We start from the raw sequence: 23,426 nt of genomic DNA on the forward strand, positions 1-23,426 counted from the left end.
TGTTTTTGAATCTATGAATTAGACGGAACAGCTACTTCTCCTAAACTTGAAGGAATGGTCTTGTGTATGGTACTCCCCCATGCAGACTGTGTATTTGGTGACTTTGCTGGTTGGTTGGAGCTGTGTCTGGTGTGGGCTGGGGATTCTGGGGCACTCTGTGCTGAGACTTCCTTGGTGCGATGGCCTGAGCTGAAGTGTATGTGGGCCTGGGTGGTCCTGGGGCTCTTTGAGCACAGGGAACCCTGGTAGGACATAAAGCTGAAGTGGGCATGGGCCAGGGTGGTCCTTGGATTCTCAGCACAGAGGGTACCCTTGCAGGATAGCTGAAGCTGAACTGGGTACAAACTGGGGTATTCTGGGGCTCACCATGCAGAAGGCACCCTGGCAAAGTGGTTAGAGCCAAGGCAGGGCATGGGCCAGGGAATCTGGGGCAATCCACATGAAAGGCATCCAATGGGATACCTGGAGTTGAGTTGGGTTATGGGATAGGCAATCCTGAGGTGCCCCATGCAGGGGGCATCCTGGCTATAGCTAAAGTGGGCATGGGCTGAGGTATTCCTGGGGCTTTCTACTCAGAGGGCACATGCAGAGGACAGCTGAAACTGATGTGCATGCAAGCTGGGGTGACAAGGGTACTCAGTACAGGGATCATCCTGGCAGGGCAGTTGAAGCCAAAGCAGGGTACAGGTTGGGGTTCCAAGGTGCTCCAAACAGGATGCAACCAAGGCAAGCACAGGCTGGGGTGTTCCTGGGTGCTCTGTGCAAGGAGTACCTTGGCAGGGTGGCTAGAGCCAAAGCGGGCATGAGCCGGGAGGTACAGCAGTGCTCTGCACTGAGGGGTGCCTTTGCAAGCCATCTGGACCCAAAGTGATGTGGGCCTGGAGTGTTCTGGGATGCTTTGTATCTGTGTCATTTTGGTGTGATGGCTAGAGCTGTAGTGAGCTCTGACCAGGGGGTGTCCCGATGTGTGCCTTGCAGGGCTGCTTTGGTAGGATGGCTAGGGCCAGTGTGGGCTAAGAGCCAGGGGCTCACTGAAGCAGTAGGTTTGCTGTGGTGCTTGGATCTTACCTCAACCATGATGGCAAGGTGGACAGGGAACACAGACTGTGGCACTGGGCAGCTCTACGGAGAGAGTTCCAGTAGCTCCCCTGCCATTTGGTGGATTTCTAGGGCTAGTTCCCTTACGTTCTACTTGCTCTTTGAAACCAAGGATTTTTTTCCTGTGCACCAGAGTGTCTGGGCCTGGGGTGCATCAGGGACTGCAGCTCACTGAGGTGGCAGGCCAGTTATGGCGCCCAGAACCCTTCACCCATCTGCACTATCAAGGTGAAAGAGGAACAGAAACCATGGCACGTCCAGCCTCTCCAACCCAGGGAGAGTGCCGGCAGCTGTCTCACCACTTGGCAAGGTTCAGGCCTAGTTCCTTTAAATACTAGTCGCTCTTTCAACTTAGGCTTTTCTCTGTGTCCCAGGGCTGGCAAATCTGATCTCTCATAGTGTCCGTCCCCACTGACACTATGAGGCAGTTTGTAGGGCTGGGGGGGGGGGGGGGGCGGGGGGGCGGGGTTAGTTCCCTTTGTTACTGATCTCTTTCTCTCTTGCCATTCTGTGTGGTCTCTCTGTCTTTGGTTGTGCAGAAGCTGTGCCGTCAACCCCCAGTTCTTCTTCAGGAGGAATTGCTCTCTCAGTAGGTAGCGATTTCGTGTGGAGAAGATGAGTTCAGGCTCTTCCAACATCAGATCAGACCAGAACTCCAAACTTTGTTTTATTAACATAATTTTATCGTTATTATGAGTAGTACTTTTTCTTTTCGCACATTCAGAGCTCTATCCTAGTCAAAGAATGTAATAAGTTTCTAATCACTATTTAAACCATTCAACTACATACATCTGTAAGTGTACTTGTTTATGTTGCCAGCGACATCATTTTAGTTCAAAATTGTGGAAGTCCCTACTCTATCATATTCTTATTTTTCAATGTACACAAACACACAAAAAGAAAGCAAAGAGGCTGGAGTGTTAAGACCTGGTAATGAGACAGTCATGTGACATGTCCGGTAATTTTGTCAAGGGTGCAAAGCCTTGATCCAAACGAGAGTGGAGGGTATTAGGCAGACAAAAATAAAATAGAATGGGATTATTTGGCAGTGGTAAAACATAATGATCATGAATTTTGAGAGATACCCATCTGCCTATTTAGTTTTCTCCACAACGCTTGGCTGCTTAAGTACTGGGATAGAGAAGACTGATGGATAAGTTTCTTCCATATGGAAATTTGTTAGACTAGACCTTCAAAAGAAGAGAGAGGCAGGAGATTTGAGGTTGATTGTGAAAGAGTTTGGGCATAATAAGACTTTTAGGGGGAGGTATGAAGAAAGGAAATAAATACTGGGCATTTAAAGATAGGGGGAAAACAGGGCAGCTGAGTGGCTCAGTCAGGTAAGTGTTCGACTTCGGCTCAGGTCATGATCTCATGGTTCGTGAGTTTGAGCCCTGCTTCAGGTTTTGTGCTGACAGTCAGAGCCTGGAGCCTGCTTTGGATTCTGTGTCTCCCCCTCTCTTTGTCCCTGCCCCCCACTCGCACTTGGTCTGTCTCTCTCTCTCTCTCTCTCTCACTCACTCAAAAATAAACATGAAAAAATATTGTTTATAATAAAAAAATTTTTTAAAGATGGGGGAAAGTATTAGTTTATTAAGTTTAGAAATGTCAAGAAGGCTTTTCAGGTTAGAAGAGTTTTGCTCACTCCCAGAGGGAAGTCTCGTTAAGAAAACCACTTAGACTTAATTTAGTTGTATACCACTTCTTTGTTCTTTGACATTATTTTTCAAGTAGAATGCACTTCAAGTGAGAAAAACCTACAGTTAGTAATAGAATAGAGGGGTTTGGAGACACCTGAGAGGAGCTTCTGGTTTGCAAAAGTAGCTCATGTTTTCTTTCTCAAACCAGGTGACTGAAGGTTAGTTATGAGGAAAAAACCCTGAGAAGGAAGAGAATATACCTGAGAATTCATGTCAGATGCACACCTATTTCTTCTTTTTTTTAATGTTTATTTTTGAAGGAGAGAGAGAGAGTGTGTGAGCAGGGGAGGGGCAGAGAGAAAGGGAGACACAGAATCCAAAGCAGGCTCCAGGCTCTGAGCTGTCAGCACAGAGCCCAATGTGGGGCTCGAACCCACAACAGTGAGATCATGACCTGAGGTGAAGTCAGGCGCCCAGTTGACTGAGCCACCCAGGCTCCCAGATACACACCTATTTCTGATAGTGTAGGTCTCCTGGCAATGACTTTTCCTAGTTAATTATTTTCATTTTCTTTTGTTCTAAAAATGTGCCAATTTTGCTTTTCTTCTTGAAGTAATTTTTCACTAGACATAATATTTTGAGTTCAGAATATTTGATTTTAGTACTGAAAAACTGTTTTCCATTATCTTCCAGCCTCCATATCTGCCAATAAGAAACCAGCCTTCATTGAAATTATTTTTCCCCTGTATGTAATGCATCATTAGTTAATGGTTGTTTTCAAGATTCTCTCATTATCATTAGTTTTTGGTAGTTTGTATTTAATATATTTTCTTTTTATTTTTCTTGCATTGACTTTATTAATTTTTTAGATCCCATATAGTTATGCCAGTCATCTAATTTGAGGAACTGATGATCTGGCTTCTTCAAATATTTCTTCTTACATATTCCTCCTTTCTCCATTCCTTATTAGCCTCCATTTACACATTTCATTTTTCTATTGTCCAACCAACCGTTCCCACACTCAGTTTATAATTATTTTTCTTTTTTCTTTAGATTGGATTATTTCCATTGTTTATTTCCATTATTTCCATCTATTTTTATGCTCACTATCTTTTGTCAATTCCATCTATCTTAAGTCTCCCCCATGAAGTTTTTCTTCAGATGTTGAATTATAAGTTCTAGAATTTCTTTCTCTTTTATAGTTTCTATTTTTCCACTAATGTCTTATGTTTTTACTCATCGAGAGCATATTTTTTTTTATTATTTCCTTTAGAATAGCTATAATTCTTGTTTAAAATACTTCTCTATTCCAATATCTGGATCATCTTATAGTCAATATCAGTTACCTGTCTTTTCCCTTGAGAATGGGTTTAGCTCACATTCTTCTAGTTATTTGTATATCACATAATTTACTCATCTGACAACTGTCTATAAAGGAATGCTTTCTGGAATTGCCAGTCTTGTACTCCTTTTGTATTTCTTTTTAATTTCTTCACATCTTGGAAGAGAGTAGTAAGCTAAGAATAGCACATCTTATCAAGTACTATACTGCCACTCAAGCAACTTCCTTAGAATTACGTGCCACAAAATAGTTTGAGAAAGAAATTCTCAGAAACTGAGAAAGAATATCTAAGTTTAAAATACTGCTATGTATTGTGCTCTAAATAAAATATTTTTATAAAGATTTTTATTTTTATTCTTGCGAGAGACAGCGCAAGCAGGGAAGAGGCCGAGAGAGAGGGCGGGGTGGGGGGACAGAAGATCCAAAGCGGGTTCTTCACTAACAGCAGCAAGCCCAATGCAGGGCTCAAACCCATGAATCAATCACAAGATCATGACCAGAGCCAAAGTTGGAATCTCAACCGACTGAGCCACCCACGTGCCCCTAAGTAAAATATTGTGTATGTATTTTATCATTCTAAACATTTTAAGTTAGCAGTTTCCTTTTAAGATTTCCTCCTCAAACTGGAGGAGGAAAAATAAAACTTCTGCCTGCCTTTCTCCTATCCAAGAAGTCAGCTGTTTTAATAGATAACCACTGTGGGTTCCAACTTTTTACTTTTTTATTCAACCCCATCAATCTTTGAGTTAGTATAAATTCACTATAGGGGTGCCTGGTTGACTTAGTTGGTTGGGCGTCTGACTTTGGCTCCGGTCATGATCTTGAGGTTGGTGAGTTCGAGCCCCAGGTTGGTCTCTGTGCTGACAGCTCAGAACCCGGAGCCTGCTTCCACTTCTGTGTCTTCCTCTTTCTCTGCCCCTTTACTACTTGCACTCTGTTTTTCTCTCTCTCAAAAATATATAAACATTAAAAAACTTAAAAATAAATAAATGAATAAATTCATTATAAATTCTGATATGGTCTTAATTTTTTATTTTATTTTTTAATTACCAGTGTTTGTCCTGATTTTGAAATGTTGGCCACAGTTTTTAGAACACTTTATTGAGATATAATTCACACATCATACAATTCACCCATTCAAAATGTATATTCAATGTTTTGTTGTATAATCACAGAGTTGTACACTCATCACCACAATCAATTTTAGAACATTGTCACTGTTAACTATCAGCCCCTGCCTCCCTACTCCAGCCCTAAGCAACCATTGACCTACCTTCTGTCCCCTCTACACCTGTCTATTCTGGACATACCCTACAAATGGAATCACATAATATGTCGTCTTCGTGACTGGCTTTTCTCACTTAACATAAAGATTCTGAGGTTCATCCATGCTGTGGCATTTGATAGCACTTTATTCCTTTGTTATAACCAATAATAGTATGTAAGATGCATGTTTTGTGTATATTGACAAGCATCTGGGTTGTTTCTATTTTGGGGCTATTATGAATAATTCTGCTAAGACATTCATGTTACAGTGCTTGTGTGATATATGTTTGTCTTTCTTTTGGTATATATCTAGGAGTAGACTACTGAGTCTATGATAACTCTATTTCAACCTTTCAAAGAACTTCCAAATTATTTTCCAAATTGGGCGTATTGCTTTACATTCCCATCAGTAGTGTATATGTGTTCTAATTTTTCCACATTCTTAACAATAGTTGTTACCATCTGACTGATTATAGCCATCCTAGTGGGTGGGAAGTACTATCTCATGGAGATTTTGATTTAGTTACTTAATGATTGATGGTGTTAGGTATCTTTTCATGTGTTTTTTGGCCATTCGTACATCTTTTTTGGAGAAATGTCTGTTTAGACCTTTTGCTCATTTTAAAATCAGGTTGTCTTTCTATTTTCACTCGTAAGAGTTCTTTAATTCTGGATACGAGTCCCTTATCAGATATATAATTTGCAGCTATTTTTTCCGATTATATCTGCATGCTTTCATTTTCTTATTAGCATTGTTTAAAGAATGAGGGTTTTTAGTCTTGATAAAGTCCAATTTCTCTATTTCTTGATTGTTTGTTTTGATGTCTTATCTAAAAATCTATTGCTGTATCTCTAGTCATGAAGATTTTAAGAAATTGTTGTCACCATTTTCATAGATACTTAAAAAAAACTTGCTGGCCAAAAAAATGTTTTAACTATACTATGCTACCTAAAATACAGGAACATGCAAAGGACATTTCTAAAAGTTCCTGTTCAGTATTTCCCCAAACTATGGTACATCAAAAAATAATGGAGCTTTGGTATGAAGTCAGCCTCCTGGCCCACAGCACAGAGTTCTTATACTCTCAATCTTCTACTTTCTTGGTCTCTAATCACAGTTCTTGATAACTCTCATCTAACTGTAAAAGTAATATAATTCAAAATGAAAAATTATAAAATGTAGGAATATAAAAATTTACAAGTATTCTAATTTCTGAAACCACAGACCACATAGAATTATTACAGCCAAACTTTGTGTTTACTCTCAATCTTTTTTAAGTATGTATGCATATCTAGATAATCCTATAGATGCACTATTGTAACCTAATAATCTTCATTTATGGTTACCTTTTTGTATGCATGTATCACATCTTGACTATAATAGAAGTTCTGCACTAGGATTTGTAAAAATTTTAGTCTTCCACCCATTTGTGGAAGATGGTGTATTTAGTATTTGATGAGTAATCAGCCTCCCATCAGAGGACTTTTTAATATTTACTAATGCTTGCTACAAGCATAAAAGGTGACAGTTTTTGTATTTAGGAAACATTTTTTTAATGTTTATTTATTTTTTAGAAAGAGGGAGACAGAGAGTGAGCAGGGAAGGAGCAGAGAGAGGGGAGACACAGAATCCAAAGCAGGCTCCAGGCTCTGAGCTGTCAGCACAGAGCTCGACGCGGGGCTCGAACTTAATGAAATGTGAGATCATGACCTGAGCCAATGTCGGATGTTTAACGGACTGAGCCACCCAGGCACCCTACAGTTTTTATATTTTATGATGTGATAGAAGGATGGAAAGCCTTGAAGTTGTCTTATACATTTTAGACAATTAGAAGAGGTTAGATGGGACAAAGTACTGAATTGAGGCCCATGCTCACTTTCTGTGGGTAATATATGAACAGGAGACCCAGCACTATGATTTGACCCAGGTATAATATGGTCCACCTAATAAGTGAAGCGTTGCTCTTGGTTTATAAATTTGTGAATCTCTGAAAATTCAGAGTTCAAAATAAAACTGAGATAAGCAACACTCGAAAGAATAAATACATTATAGAATTGCCTATATAATGCATACTTACAACATACATATAGCATTACTTTAAAATTTATATTCAGGGAAATTAACGCTTGTTTCATTCACATCTGGGATATTCAACTTCCCCTTCCTGACAGATTGCCCGAAATGACTGTATTGACGTGTTTGCTTTATGTGGCCATTTACATTCAAATTCAACAAAATCCCCTGTTTTTACATAAAGTTTTTTGGTGTCTTTTCCTCTTAACTGCACGTTATATTTGTTCATGTTATCTTCAGATATTATACATGCATCTGAAAGAATTAAAAAAAATACATCATTAATAATATACCTTTCCCTTTCCAAGAGTAGTGACATTTCTTTTAAGAATATTTTGGAATTAAATAAAATTTATGAAAGGATATTAAAAGCTAATATTTATTGAGTTTGCCCAGTACTGTTCTTAGTACTTTGCCTTATCTCTAAACACTGTGCATCATTTCCCTGAGCTACACAACAGGAGATGGGGGCTCAGAAAGACTGAGTAATTTCTCCAAGGTCACATAACTTAATGAGTATTTTGAACCAGAATATGGACCCTGGCAGTTTGACTTCAGAGTCTGTGCTCTCAGTTACTGTGCTTTACATGCCTAAAAACCACATGCCATATAGGATTAAATTAAAATGTTCTGTTAGGGTCAGTGTTATTCACCCTCCTTTCCCAACTCAGGATTCTCTTTTACATTGTTTCCAAAATGTGCATAGTTTGAGCATACGGATGTATTAACATCTTACTAAATATTACAGTAAAAACAAGTTTACTTCTGTCTATCAGATATACGGTGCAGAAAGTGGACTGAAGAAGGCACAATATATATAAAAACCAACCATCTCTTAAAATATTCACTTAGCATATTCTCGAAGGTAATTATTTATCAATAAGACCAAAAATTCTACTTGCTATTATATTAGCTATTATATTTCTTATTTAGAGCTCCTTTTCCACAAAGTAATTATCAGTGGGTTGTCACTTTTTTGCAACATTGATTTCTGTAGGAAAGCAGTATTACCTTCCCCCCATGATCAGAGTCCCCTCATTCATTTTTAAATTTAGCATTTTTAGAGGTAACATTTCCCTGAGTAAATAGCATGCCCAGCAGTACTAAGCAGCATGTTCTCTATAGCCCATCATCTCTGATATGGGAATTGTTCTGAGTTTTAAAAATAAGCACATGGTTAAATTTGAGGAGCCATCCTAGGCAGTGGTGACCATAAGGAACTTCTTTTCGTACCTAGATCTGTCCATGCCCAGGATTCTAAGGTACATTACCAAGTATTTTCCTGATGACATATGATAGACCAGTCCTTTTACTGTTAGAGTGAGGTTGATCTTTTTTCTCCCTCACTTTTTTGTAGACAGGAGAGGCCACCATAGCCTCAGGCTTAACTACATGAAATTTGGAACCAGATTGCTGTATCTGATTCCTAGCTCCACCAAATACTCGCTAAGTGAATCCATGTCAGATAGGTTTTCAGCTGAACTGAACTTAAGTAAAAATCATCCCATGACATTAGTCCATGAGAGCTTTACTATGAATATCAAATCTCAGACTCTAGGAGAATACGACAAACTCACCTATGCATTTTGGTGGTTCTGACCACTGTCCATTTCTGCACGTTACATCTATGGAGCCCCGAAGTTCATAGAAAGACTGGCAATGGTACTGGACTTTTGATCCTGGAGGATATACTGTTAATGGGAATGAGGTGATATCTCCATTGCTAATAGGTGGAGGGGAACCACAATATTGTGTTGACTCTGGAAAATAACATTTATGTGTTGAGAGAAAACCGATATGTAGTTTAAATAAATTAGTATAAATACATTTCTTTATATTATATGTTCGATGTTTAATATGATGTCTGCAAGCTCAAATAACTCATTCTATAATTTCTACAATATAACCTGATAACCAAAAATTATAGTGCCTCCCTTCACCCATAAGTCAAATACACTTAAGTACTGAGTACATATATCTTATAAGAGCACGTATTATAAGGGCACCCATAAGTCAAATAAACTTGGGTATTGAGTACATATGTATTATAAGGGCATGCAACTAGGAATAGTTTTTATTTAACGTGTGATGAACAGATAAGTAAATCTTATCTGGTCTACTGTCCACCTCCTCCATAAATTTTTTTTTATTTAAAGAGGAAAGGTAAAAATAAATAACTCCCTTCCCATTTCTATTCTCTGGGACAACTGTTACTTTCTGCAAGTAGCATGTACCTGTGAAATGAATTATTGACCTACTGCCTTCCATTTATTTTCCAATTCCAAATAATAGCGTAGGCATCTTTCTCTGTCAATAAAAATTTCAACTTCATGTTAAGAATGGCTAGGATACATTCCATTGTACTGATTTATCTTCCTACATATCACCAAGGATATAGATATGAAATGGCCAAATAAATAATCTTATCCTGAATAACTTCTTCTATTTCTTGTTTCATTGAGTGACTCTTCCTGTATTTTTCTCGGACTAACTCTTTCACGTGGGCACTAGATTCTTTCTCCATTAAACTCAGCAAAGACCATGAATCGTCCCTTTTGGCTGTATTAATTTGTCCTTCTCTACCAAATCATTCATCGACATACAAACGTGTTGAAAATGTCACAATGTAAGGTAAAATTTCCCTTTATCCACACCCCATATCCAGCTACTGCCTCATTTCTCTCGTCCCTTTAGAGCAAACCTACTTGTTTCCTATCATCCCTGATCTTACTTTATCAGCCCACATTCTCTCTGGAACACACTGCAGTTAGGTATTTCCCAGTGCTGAAATACCTCTAAGCAGAGCTACCAATAACTTTAGGTACCTAAATCCATTGTTCAATTATCAGTCATCTCGTCCAGTTCTAAGTAGTCTTTGACATGCTTGCCCACCTTTTGAATGATATTGTGTAACATGTCCTTCTGAAGTATGTCCTTGATATTGCTTCTGGGACACCAGCTCTGATAATGTGATTTATGATAAATATTTGGTATTATTCCCCATTCCTGGCACAGAGATCCTAAAACTCTTGGAATTTCACAAATGATGAGAGAAGTAAATGTGTCTTCTGTTATGTTCGTGAGATGACTTTTATAAGACCCGTAGGTCACCAGAGGATAACCTGGTTGCCAGGAGGGCTAACCATGTGATGAGGGGGTTGGAACTTTCATTCCCATCTTGACCTACAGGGGAAGAGATAAGGGCTGGAGGTTGAATCAATCACCAATGGCTAATGGCTTAATCAATCATGCCTATGTAATGAAGCCTCCATAAAACCCCAAAAGGACAAGGTTCTGAGAGTTTCTTGGTAAATACATGGAGATGTGGGAAAAGTGGTGGCTGGAAAGGGCATGGAAGTCTTGTGCCCTTTCCCCATACCTTGTCCTATACATCTCTTCCGTCTGGCTGTTCCTGAGTTATATACTTTTATAATAAACCCATAATCTAGTAAGTAAATGTTTCTCTGAGTTCTGCAAACTGCTCTAGCAAATTAATCAAACACAAGGAGGGGGGTTGTGGGAACCTCCAAGCTATAGTCAGTCAGTCAGAAACACACAGATGGCAACCTAGATGTGCGACTGGCATCTGAAGTGGATACGAGAAGCAGTCTTCTAAGACTGAGTTCTTAACCTGTAGAAATCTGATGCTAGCCCTGCATAGTGTCAGAATTGAGTTGAATTGTAGGACACCTAGCAGGTGTCTAAGAGTTGCTTGTTGGATGTGGGGGAACCCCGCCTCCCCCAACACACACAATGTAATTGTGTCCTAGAATCATTTTATCAGCCTTCCCTAGTTTTTCTGGGTACTATCTGGCTACTCCTCATTTCCCAGATCTCTAATAATGGAGAGTCTCCAAGGCTGTCCCTTCGACCTCCTCTCTTTGTTAGCCATTTGAACTCTCCATGTGATCCCATCCAGTCCTGTAGCTTTAGAAATCATCTATATACTAGCAGTTACCAAGTTTACATCCTAGCCCTGACCACTCCCAATTGCCCATTCTGTATCTTAAGCTGCATATCAAGTAAACACACTTAATAAAAGTGGATATCCAGTAAAGACCTCAAGCTTCTTTCTTATATGGTCACTGTTGTAAATACCTCCTAAAGAAACAGTTTTTAAAAGTGACAGCATTGAGTAACTAGATGACAATTTAATGCTTCAAAATACGGTGCACCACATAAATCATAAATTCTTTTTCCTTTTCTTTAGATAAAGCAAAGAAGATTAGTAAATACTTTTTCAATAACATTATTTAGAAATAAACTACTAACCAATACACTGGGGTAATGACTGCCATTTTCCACTTTTACACACAATTTCTCTTGCTCCGTGAAGTAGATAATTTTCTTTGCAAAGAACAGCTACTTTTTCTCCATCCTGATAATTCACTGTGGTTAGCATATTCTGAGCATTAGGTATCTGAGGTGGAGGTGGGCAGAGTTGTGTCTCTTTTCCTAGAAAATATTGGAATTAACTTATTTGATTAATAAAATCTAAAGAAAACAGCTCAACAAGATAATATTTCAGTATATTTCAGTATAACGATTGTGTGTGTATGTATATTTTTAGGTATATATATGATGCTATAGTGACAAATGTACTTTATGTTAACATAGTTTAAGGTTTAACAAGCACTTTTGGGGTACAACCATCAGATTAAAATTTCTCTGGTGTTCCCTTCTATTTCCTATTCATTATTCTGTCTCTTGTACAAATTAACCCTTTTAGTTTTTTCTAGCTAATTTATATGATTCAAATAAGTTATGCACATGTTATTCAAACAAGTGAACACAAAAAAATTAAATTGGTAATAGTAATGAGGGAACCAATTAAGACTTCCCTTAATAACCTAACCTTTGATCTCAATAAAAGCTTTCGTGATTTGCCTTTTGTTCTAAACATGACAATGACTGGTGATCAATGTAATTAGAATGCTTCTGTTTGAGTAGAAATTAACTTACTTTTGGTTGCTTGGTTTGTTCTAAGGGATAAATTTTAAATGGCCAATTTGGATGCCAAAACATCATTAACTGAGCCACAGTCCCACCTCCTGACCTGGAGTCATACAGTGTTCTTCAGTTCATTCTCCACCCCCCACCCCAGGACAGAAGCTGCTAAAGTGGTACTTCCCTTCAAAATTATTACAAAGAAATTAATACATATTTTTTATCTCCCACTATACTACTTTCTTTTAAAACCAATATAGAAGAGTGAGCTTATCTCTCCTGGTTTCACTACATTCAAAAATATACTAATAATTTATAGTAAACATTTCCAAAATTATGTGAGTAGAACCTAAGATCAGTATAATTTCAGCGAAAACACACATACTACCTGGAACCTGAATTTTACATTGGGTTTATTTTTTCAAGGAAAGGAAGGCACATTAGAATTCTATACTTCAAATCCTGTAAACAAAAGCTATTTCTGTGAAAACCCAGAGGGTTCTCTGAGAGGTGGGACCACTCAAGCATATTTCTATGCTCTATATGACTTGCCCTATTTGTTTATTGGTTTAAGAAATATATGGCATAAAAGAATTTCATTCCAGTGTCATCATTATTCTAGTCAACCTTTAACAGGGTCAGTCTTTAATTATCTGTTTTGGCTCAACTAACTCTGCAAAAGAAGATAAAGAATAGCCTGATATTACTGTTATTGCACATTTTCTGTTGGTGAAGTCTGGCTCATAGGCCAGAGGACAAGCTATGAAAAGTACATGAAAAGAAGATAAGACACATTCAATAGATAGATGGGGCAGTTTGCTCTGTTACGTAGACGTTTTCCTACTTTGGGTGTCCCATTTCCCCTTTGTTGAAGAATTTTGTAGTGTCATTTATTCATTTCTGTTTAGGTGTGCAAATATTTTTATTTAAATACAAAGTCACAAGGATGAATACTTGTTGAATTTCATCAAGACTCTTGACTGAGCATTAAGGTGTGTGATGCCAATCTTGGGAATCAGCAACCATGTGCTGTTTACCTCCTAGAAGTCCCAAATGGGGAAATAGGAAGGTTGACATTGTCTGTAATCTCAAACATATAAATAATAATTTAAAAAATGTAAACCAAGTCCCAACTAACCAAGTTAAATATTCAAATATCATTGCTATTATATTTTAGGTAAAAATATTATGCATGATTATGTCAGTTGTCCAACTTACTTTTGTTACAGAAGTATGGACATTGTCTTTAGAAATTTCAACCTAGTATAGATATAGTGTAGTTGAAACAGCACTAATATAAGAACCAAGAAACGAGTTCCAGTCTTGATTTTGGCTAAGTGACTTCTTGGGGTCTTGTATTCCTGGTCTGTAAAATGAAGGACTTTGTTGTGTTTCTTAAGAGTAAGTCTGGCAGGCGCCTGGGTGGCTCAGTCAGTTGAGCGTCCAACTCTTGATTTCGATTCAGGTCGTGATCGCAGGGTCGTGGGATTGAGCCCCACATTGGGCTCTGCACTGAGTGTGGAGCCTCCTTAAAATTCTCTTTCTCTCTCTCTCTCTCCCCTTCTGTCCCTCTCCCCCACTCACGCTTGCTCTCATTCTCTCTCTGTAAAATAAAAAAAGAAAAAAATAAGTCTGGCAATTTGAGTGACAAATATTTGCCACTTGATAATATCCTCACCTAATCTCCACCTGCCACCTACCACCATTTCTCGAAATTGTTATTAAACTCTTCTTTCAGCTTTCAGGAAAGCTTCCTCCTCAGTTTTCTACCTCATTCTGGAAATATAATTTTATTATGTATAAGTACAACCTTTAAGAAAATCAAGTTGATGCAATAAATCAAATGTTTATGATTTTTATCTAGCTCATATCGAATATTTGGGGATTTTAAATACCATTGTTAATGTGTTCTGTATATTTTATAGAATTTTTAGTATTAAAACTATCAGTAATCTGACAACCAGCAATGGAGGAATGGTACATTATATACCGCCTTATCTAATACACAAACATATTAGGTTCTGATGTGAAATCAACAATACAGAATAGATATTAATGTGTATGATATGATAATAGGATTAATAATGAAGTACCATTAAGGTGTAATATTTTTAATGCTGCTGCTTCTCCATATAGGCAGATATGTTTTATTCCAGAGTCACTTGAGTGGCTCTCTCAGACAAACATAAAGCATCATGGGGAATGAGAGCGGCAGGATGTCTTGTTTTTGTCATTTGGCCCAAACTACATTTTTTCCCCAAATGGAGTTAAGGGTATGAGTAGACTGGAAAGGAGAAGGGGGGTTGTCAGGAAGTGAAAATATTTACACAAAAAAACTTCTGGGATTTAAGCAGCAATAAAGCAATAATCCCATTTTCTTTTCCCCAAGATTTTTTGTGTCGATCCTGCCAAGATGAAGAACTGACCAGGAAATATAATACGGAAATGGAACTCAGGACTCCAAAGGAAACTCCAGGAAAAGAGAGGTGAGCATTCTGAAGTCATCTCAACATTGAGGATCAGAGGGAGACAGATTTCCCAGATGCTTTCTTTTTATTTTCTAACCCTAACATCAGACTTTAGCAGGGCACTTGGAAAAGGTTGACAGATGTTTTGGTTGTTTGTTTCAGGACTCTGAAAATTTTAACAGTTGTGCTAGCCTTCATACCACTTGTAAATTTTCTTTTAAAACTCTGCTATTTTGTGGCGCCTGGGTCGCTCAGTTGGTCAAGCGTCCAGTTTCGGCTCAGGTCATGATCTTACGGTTCGTGGGTTTGAGCCCTGCAACGGGCTCTGTGCTGACAGCTCAGAGCCTGGAGCCTGCTTCAGATTCTGTCTCCCTCTCTCTCTCTCTGCCCCTCTCCCACTAGTGCTCTCTCTCTCTCTCTCTCTCTCTCAAAAGTAAATAAGTGTTAAAAAAAAAACACAAAAAACCTCTGCTATTTTATTTATGTTTATGTTTCTAGTGGCTTTCTCATCCTTTCACTGTTCCAGGAAGGATAAGAGCAGCAATGTGACTTGCTTTTTTCCTTGGAGGGGCATATTATATTCTGGAATTTCATTCGTTGGTTTCTTAGCTCTCTTATAAGACTGTTTAAAATAAAAAAAAAAAAAACTATAATTTTAGAGGTGCTTAGGTGGCTCAGTCACTCTTGATTTTGGTTCAGGTCATGATCCCAGGGTCATAGGATCAAGCCCTGCATTGGGCTCTGCGTTGAGCATCCAGCCTGATTAAGATTCTCTCTCTCTTCCTCTCTTCTCTCTCTCTCTCTCTCTCTCTCTCTCTCTCTCTCTCCCTCCCTGTCTTTCTCTCTTTCTCTCTCTCTCTACCCCCCCCCCCCCACCCCGGCCCCTCTGCCCACTCACACATGCTTTCTTTCTCTCTCTCTCAAATTAAAAAAAAAAACTATAATTTCATACTTTATCTTGATTTTTCTTGTTTTACGGGTATAAGTAACATTGTCTTCTTCCTTTTCTTAATAAAAGAAACTAGATTCTACAGCTATAGTAAAGTTCCTCTTGTGGATATTAAATGTGGATTCACATGTATGTGTTTAGAGAAAATAAAAACTAGAAATTACACATATGTGATTAAGTAGAAGGAAAAATGAGGAAACCAGTGAGGCCACAAGAGGAACTTTACTATAGCTGCAGGATCTAGTTTCTTTTATTAAGAAAAGGAAGAAGACAATGTTACTTATATCTGGAAAACAAGAAAAATTCGTGTCTGTGAATTTATTTATTTTTTAGCATTTATAAGGGCTATACTATAGCATATCGTAAGGCAACTTGCTTTTTTCATGAACTATGATGTTTTGAGACCCATACATGTTTGTATATGCAACACAAAGCTTTAAAATAAGAATATTCTTCTTTCCTTTGCCTAGTCTTCCAAATTCAATTATACCAAGATTTAAAATGAGATGATAAAAAAACTTTTTTTTTTTTTTTTTTTTTTAGAAACAGAGAGAGCATGCAAGCAGGGGAGGGGCAGAGAGAGAGAAGCCTAAGCAGGCTCCATGCTTTCAGCACAGGGCCTGACGTGGGGCTCAGTCTCACAAGCCATGAGATCATGACCTGAGATGAAATCATGAGTGGGATGCTCAATTGACTGAGTCACCCAGACACCCCAATAAAAAACTTTTTAAAGACATGCCAAGAGATTATAAATTATGCTCTGCTCCCATTAAACTGGTATTGCACGCATGAGAGGCTAAAAGGATGAGTTTTAAAGAGCCAGTAGTAAAGGTTTCCTTAAAGAGTGCTGTCTGCATGTTGTATCATGGGAGAGAGAAGGGTAAAATCACATTCCACTTAGGCCAAGTGAAAGTAGGAAGCTTCTATACAACTGCTTTTCCCAGGGAATTAATGGTACAAAGAACAGTTTCTGACTCACACTTGAAATTTGAGAATAACTGAAGTAGTCTGTCTGGTAACACTTAAAGGCATGCCTGCACTGGTGATATTTTCCATTTCCAAATCTCAGTGGCTAGGATGGAAACCACAGGTAAAGGCTAGCTGTGGGTTGTCTTAAAAGGGCTTTCCATGAAAAGTCAACTGTGGGGAGTGAAATAACTCCAATGGAAAAATGGACTTGAAATCCAGGATTGCTAGAACTTTGTCAAGACAAGTACCCTAGGTTAAGGGAAATCTCCAGAAACAGCATTCTCCTAAGATCTGTAAATGCCCTTTTCATGGGATTTTCCTTTTCAATTAATGTTTTTAACTCCTTCATTTTCAAAACTGTATTCTTATATTATTTTTCTTATATTTGTATATTCATCTAATTTTGGCTTATAGAAATGTTTATTTGGACCTACCCACCATTCTTCTTGACTAGAGTAGAATTGATTAGCTAGGTCTGCTCATTAACCTTTATAAAATTATTGTTATTTCCCAGATCAGCTGTAAGTAAAATATTCTATTTCATTCATATCTTCTTTTACATTTATTATTTTGCCTCCTAATATCTGGAGTTTACTTTTCCTAGCCTAGGGGAGATAGATAATAGATGAAAGATAGATGATAGATAGATAGATAGATAGATAGATAGATAGATACTAGATCCAAACTTATTATTTTAAGGCTATACATTTCACTCTAAATTTTGGTTAGGTTGCCTCTAAGGGGTTTTACTATATGCTCTGAGAATTATAGTTCTTAGTAGTGTAAACACTATGTTATTAGGTTATTTGGAAGTGAATTATTTCACAAAATGAAGGGTAAGGAAGTAGATAGATATTATTATTACTTTTAAGTATTATTTCTTTGTGGTTATAAAAAGTAATCTATAGGGTATTAATATTTGAAACTTATGAGAATTATTTAATGCACAATAACAGATTAATGTAAACATTACATGGGCACAGAAAAGGCTTTAAAATGGTTGAAACACTCAGAGCAATACTTCACTTCCTTACATAAAAATAAAAATATATTGAATAAAGAAATTTAACAAAAATAAAAACATTTTCGTGGTTTTAAACAAAATATAGTTACCCTAGCTTCTTGAAATTATTACTTCTTTAAATTTAATATATTTTACTTTTTACCCTCACAATTTCTGATAACACCACATTCTTTTGTTAAGAATTAATATTTCATCTTGCCGATATATATTTTATATGATTTATTTCAAAGGATGATTTTGAGTGGTAAATTCCCTTCATCTCTCCTGTGTTTAAACATGTATTTATTTTGTAATCATCAATATATACTTTGGGTATGGAAAACACTGGTTGCCAATTACTTTTTCTAAGCACTTTGAAGATAATGCTCCATTTTATCCTGGCTTCTTATATTATTGCTGGTGAGAAGTCTGAAGTCTACTCTGTTTTCTCTATCTTGTTATTTCTCTGTAAGCATTATATCTTTTCTATGCCTGGTTTATTTTAATTTAATATGGTGCCCACTTTATAATTGTTTGTAATTTATAATCCTGTTGCTCAAATTAAATAATTTGAAAACAAGCCTTTGAGGAATGTGAGATTTAATATTAGGAAAATAATTCCTTGATCATTTTTCTTCCCAGACTAATTTCTACTTTTGGTCCAGACTTTGTCATGTCTGTTAGTTTAACCTTCACAGTGTGTCATTTGGGTTTTAGTTGTTTCCCAACATCATTGAAGATTGAGTTTTTGTTCTATTTTTACCGTTCTTTTTTTTTTTTTCTTTTATCATTCAAGAGATTGTAACAGAGTAAAAATGGGTTTACTTCATCACCTTTACCGGAAGGCAAGGGCTCTTAAGTGATAATATTTGAAAATAGTGTTGTGAGTAGTTTCTATCTTCACCATCAACTTAAAAATTTATGTGACGCAATAAACAATTTAATTTAAAAACATGCTAATTACAAGACAACTTTTCTGATAAAGATGAAATAAGTTCTACAAAATCTGGGTTTTTTTCTCTTACAAAAATATCTCTAAAACAAATCTTACCTCTGCAGTTTGGTTCAGGATACCAGTTTCCATTTATGCAGGATATTTGCATCTGTGCACTGTTCCCCAAACATCTGTAATTTATTCTGGCATTATGATTATATTCAGGCATACGCGGACTTAGCAGTTTTCTTCGATAAAAATTTGGTATTTTGCAACTCTTAAGTTGGTCTGTTGCTATTCAAAAGGAAAATATTGATACATGAGCAGAATATTGAACAGAAACTAGCAATTATTTCAGTAAAATATCTGAAATATTAGCGGTATAATGAAATCATGTTTGATGCCTTTAGGCCATATCACATAAAACTAATTTCATTGCGTAGGCTATACTGGCTGTTGAAAAAATGAGAAAGAAAATTAAAAGCTGTGTTCCATTTTGAATGACAGAAAAATATGTCAAAGTTGCTTAGGAAATGGGAATGCAAGATGGATTAGTCTGGTCCAGGGTTTTGACTGGAGAACAGTCCTTATGAAACTTCATTCAGCCTAGTTTTTTTTTTTTTTTTTCAATATATGAAATTTATTGTCAAATTGGTTTCCATACAACACCCAGTGCTCATCCCAAAAGGTGCCCTCCTCAATACCCATCCCCCACCCTCCCCTCCCTCCCACCCCCCATCAACCCTCAGTTTGTTCTCAGTTTTTAACAGTCTCTTATGCTTTGGCTCTCTCCCACTCTAACCTCTTTTTTTTTTTCCTTCCCCTCCCCCATGGGTTTCTGTTAATTTCTCAGGATCCACATAAGAGTGAAAACATATGGTATCTGTCTTTCTCTGTATGGCTTATTTCACTTAGCATCACACTCTCCAGTTCCATCCACGTTGCTACAAAGGGCCATATTTCATTCTTTCTCATTGCTATGTAGTACTCCATTGTGTATATAAACCACAATTTCTTTATCCATTCATCAGTTGATGGACATTTAGGCTCTTTCCACAATTTGGCTATTGTTGAGAGTGCTGCTATAAACATTGGGGTACAAGTGCCCCTGTGCATCAGTACTCCTGTATCCCTTGGGTAAATTCCTAGCAGTGCTATTGCTGGGTCATAGGGTAGGTCTATTTTTAATTTTCTGAGGAACCTCCACACTGTTTTCCAGAGTCAGCCTAGTTTTTAAAGGCCATGAAAAGATATGCGTATCTGATTGTTTCCCACTAAATAACCACATATCTGTGGGAAGTACAGTACTAGGAGAGATAAGTCTGGATTTCCCTTGAGGTTCAATTACTCCCACATTTCAGAAGCTCAGTAAAGACCCTGACGCAAGAAGTCAGAGTATGCTCACAGGAAGAACCCCCTGATAGCAACACTATTGAGCCTTAGAACATACATTCACAATGGGCCACATGCTTGTCTACATAGTTTTTATTGTTACGATTCTTCCCTTTTGTCCATAAATATGTAGCTCATCACGGAATCTTTCCTTAGGGTGTCCAAGGATGGCATAATGAGACATGAATTGCTCTGCTACTGCTTTTCTTCCAAGTGTTTTTAAATCAATGTTCTAAATCTCCCCTGTGTGATGCTAGTGATTGGGTATCTGTATTTCCCTCATATAATAATTGTTGACCATGAGCACATACAATTTACACCTTTTTATAACAGAGTCCAGTCTCTCGGGGCTGGAAAACATTCCCTCCCTGTAGGTCATCATGAATTGCCAGTGGCCAAGGTGTCTGCCAGGCTTAAAGAAGCACAACAGCGACAGTTTTCATCACCAGAAGTGGGTAGGTCAGTTGATAATCCAAAAGTCTAGGAAATGAGGGAAGAGAGTGGGTCTGGGTTTTCCACTTTAGAATCTTGAAGAACAGCAACAGAGAGTGCCAGTTTTTAAAGCTCAGAATTAAAGGCTTTCATATTTTGAGATTTCTGGAGATAGGACGAAGGAGAACAGTATCTGAGGGTATCAGGACAAAACTTGCACATACTTATACATTACGGCTGAGAGCCCAAGACTGCTTGAATGCAGTTGAGAGAGCACAGCACACAGCCTGATGGATTGATAGAAAAACCTGAAAGAGATTTCACTACTTCTGCGGAAGAAAATGGACAAGCTGATCAGAAAATCTGGAATAGAGTTAAAAGATTTAGAGGCACAGGAAGAGTAAGAATCAGGCCTAGTTCCTAGGTCCTGCCTTCAACTCTTTCTCTAAGAGGAGAATCCAAATATCCCAGACGTAAATAGAACTCAGGCTACATGGTTGTTATTTTGGTGGTTGTTTCTGGACCATGTAGAGATAGTTTATGAACTAAAGAAATAAAATAAAAGAGATTAAATTGTGATTATTTATAAAAATAAAATATCCAAATTCATTATTAGAACTAATATGGGAATTTAGCAAGATTGCTGGAGACAAAACCAATATACAAAATAAAATATAATCCTGTATATAGAAAGTATAACTCTTCAAATATATAAATTAATGAAAGATCTCAAAATAAAACATAATCCTGTATATAGAAAGTATAACTCTTCAAATATATAAATTAATAAAAGATCTCAAAATAAAATATAATCCTGTATATAGAAAGTATAACTCTTCAAATATATAAATTAATAAAAGATCTCATTTATTTTATCAATAGAATCCCAAAGAACTTAGGGGAAAAGCTTATTTAGAAATAATTTTAATGAGAAATGTATATTATTATATATAAATTTTAATATAAGACCTGACTAAATAGATTGATGCATTATATTCATGGGAGGAAGAATCAATAATAAATAAAATTGCAATTCTGGCCAAATTTACAAATTTCATGTAATCCCAAACAAAATTGAACCAGAATTATCAAAGAATTTAGTTTTAAAATACAGATAGAGGGGCGCATGGGTGGCTCAGTCAGTTGAGCATCTGACTTCAGCTCAGGTCATGATCTTATGGTTTGTGAGTTCGAGCCCCACATCAGACTCTGTGCTGACAGCCCGGAGCCTGGAGCCTGCTTCGGATTCTATGTCTCCCCCTCTCTCTGCCCTTCCCCTGCTCATTCTCTCTCTCTCTCTCTTCTCTCTCTCTTTCTCAAAAATAAACATTAAAAAAATTAAAAATAAAATAAAACAGATAGATTCGGGCATTTTAAAGAATAGTTGCTATGATTATAATAAGTAAAAAAGATTGCTGTAATAATAATGATTTTTTCCATATTACTATAAAAATAGACAAACAGGTTAAGGGAACAGAATAGATAATCTAGAAATAGATATAAATAGGGTACTAGTAATGGCATGGGGGAAATAAATATTAGTAGAAAATAGAACAATTCACTTAGTATTGACATAGTTTTCCACATCGACACAAACAAAAGTACTCTAATACAACATAAATATAACAAATAAATTAAAAAAATAAATCTTAGTAATGAGATTTTAATCCTTAGAATAAAAGGGAATATATTTATGCACCTAAAAAATGAGGGATTCCTAAACAAGATACACACAAGCATGCAAACAATCGAAAAAAGAAAGATTGACAATTGAGTTTAAACAAAACCCTCCAATGAAAAAGGCATCATAGAGAAAATAAAGCAAAAAAAACTTTAAAACTTTAAAAGGTTTGCAATATAATTATGAGAATATTTAATGCAGAACTCAAATCTTAAAAGGAGAAAGAAAACACAAAGTTAAAGAAAAATGTTCATTGCACGTAAGAGAAAATCTAGCTACCGACAAATACTTGAATTTACACTCAATATTACTATCAGTCAGACAAATGAAATTAAATGCGAGAAATGATTTTGACCCACCGTCTTGGTGCCAGTTCAAAAATATTAAAATATCAAGTGAGGGCAAGAGGAGTAAGGTCTCCGTATACATCTGGCAGTACCTTGTAAAATCAAAAGTATCTACAATCCAATACCATCAATTCCACTTGCAGATGTATGTTTTAGGAAACACTGAAGCATGTCTTTTATACCAGGACAAAAAAAAAAAAACAAAAAAACAACAATTTCCATTTCCAATAGGGTAATGAAGTGATAAAGCAAGGTACGTTCTCAAGGTAGATTACAACACAGTAAAATTACAATGTTGAAGAAAAAAGCACTTTGCAAGTAGACAATAATTTTGCATAAGCTTAGGGGAAAAAACACAAAAATTTCCTCCTATATATATATATATATATACACACATATATATATATCAAAAAGTAGAATGGAAAGTACAAATGCTACTTTCTGCTTGATTGGAATTTCCCTTGGGAGGATGATAGGATAATGGATACTTCTGTTTTTCTTTCATGTTTTCATTTCAATGATTTATTCTATTACAAAATATTTAAAGCAAATAATGTCAAAAATATCAATTGTGAATAGTGTAACACAGATGTTTTACAGCATTCTTTTTTTCCCCATTTTTTTCAACTTTAACCAAAAATCGAATCAAAGTACCTTGGCTATGCCTTCTCATCTAGAACCCCTCTGGGACTACAACACGTTTAGGCTGAGGAGGAGAGATGAGGACAAGTTTTGAGACATTAATTCAATTAAAATGTCAAGCAGCGTCTATATAGACTTCCTATGTGTATGACAAAGTCTAGACCAACAGAAGGTAGAGTGCGGGTATGTGAGACAAAAAAGAGAGCTGATACCAAGTGCACCGTGCCCCAGAGGAGGAGCTT

The 23,426-nt window shown here is 36.9% G+C and overlaps 1 protein-coding gene across 1 annotated transcript in view; it reads right to left on the reverse strand.

The window, feature by feature from the left end:
• Window positions 1-7,378: 7,378 nt before the first annotated feature.
• Window positions 7,379-23,426, reverse strand: part of CFHR5 (complement factor H related 5) — a 31,473-nt gene continuing 15,425 nt past the window's right edge. Inside the window, exons 7-10 of the mRNA XM_019430467.2 lie at window positions 18,808-18,984; window positions 11,693-11,875; window positions 8,998-9,180; window positions 7,379-7,675 (exon numbers count right to left, since the gene is read on the reverse strand). Coding sequence (XP_019286012.1) covers window positions 7,479-7,675; window positions 8,998-9,180; window positions 11,693-11,875; window positions 18,808-18,984 — 740 coding nt within the window. The 3' untranslated portion in view covers window positions 7,379-7,478. The remainder of the gene's footprint in view (window positions 7,676-8,997; window positions 9,181-11,692; window positions 11,876-18,807; window positions 18,985-23,426) is intronic.

Source organism: Panthera pardus, unplaced genomic scaffold (assembly GCF_024362965.1).
Source record: "Panthera pardus isolate Hobbes unplaced genomic scaffold, ASM2436296v1 HiC_scaffold_21, whole genome shotgun sequence".
Classification (NCBI taxonomy): domain Eukaryota; kingdom Metazoa; phylum Chordata; class Mammalia; order Carnivora; family Felidae; genus Panthera; species Panthera pardus.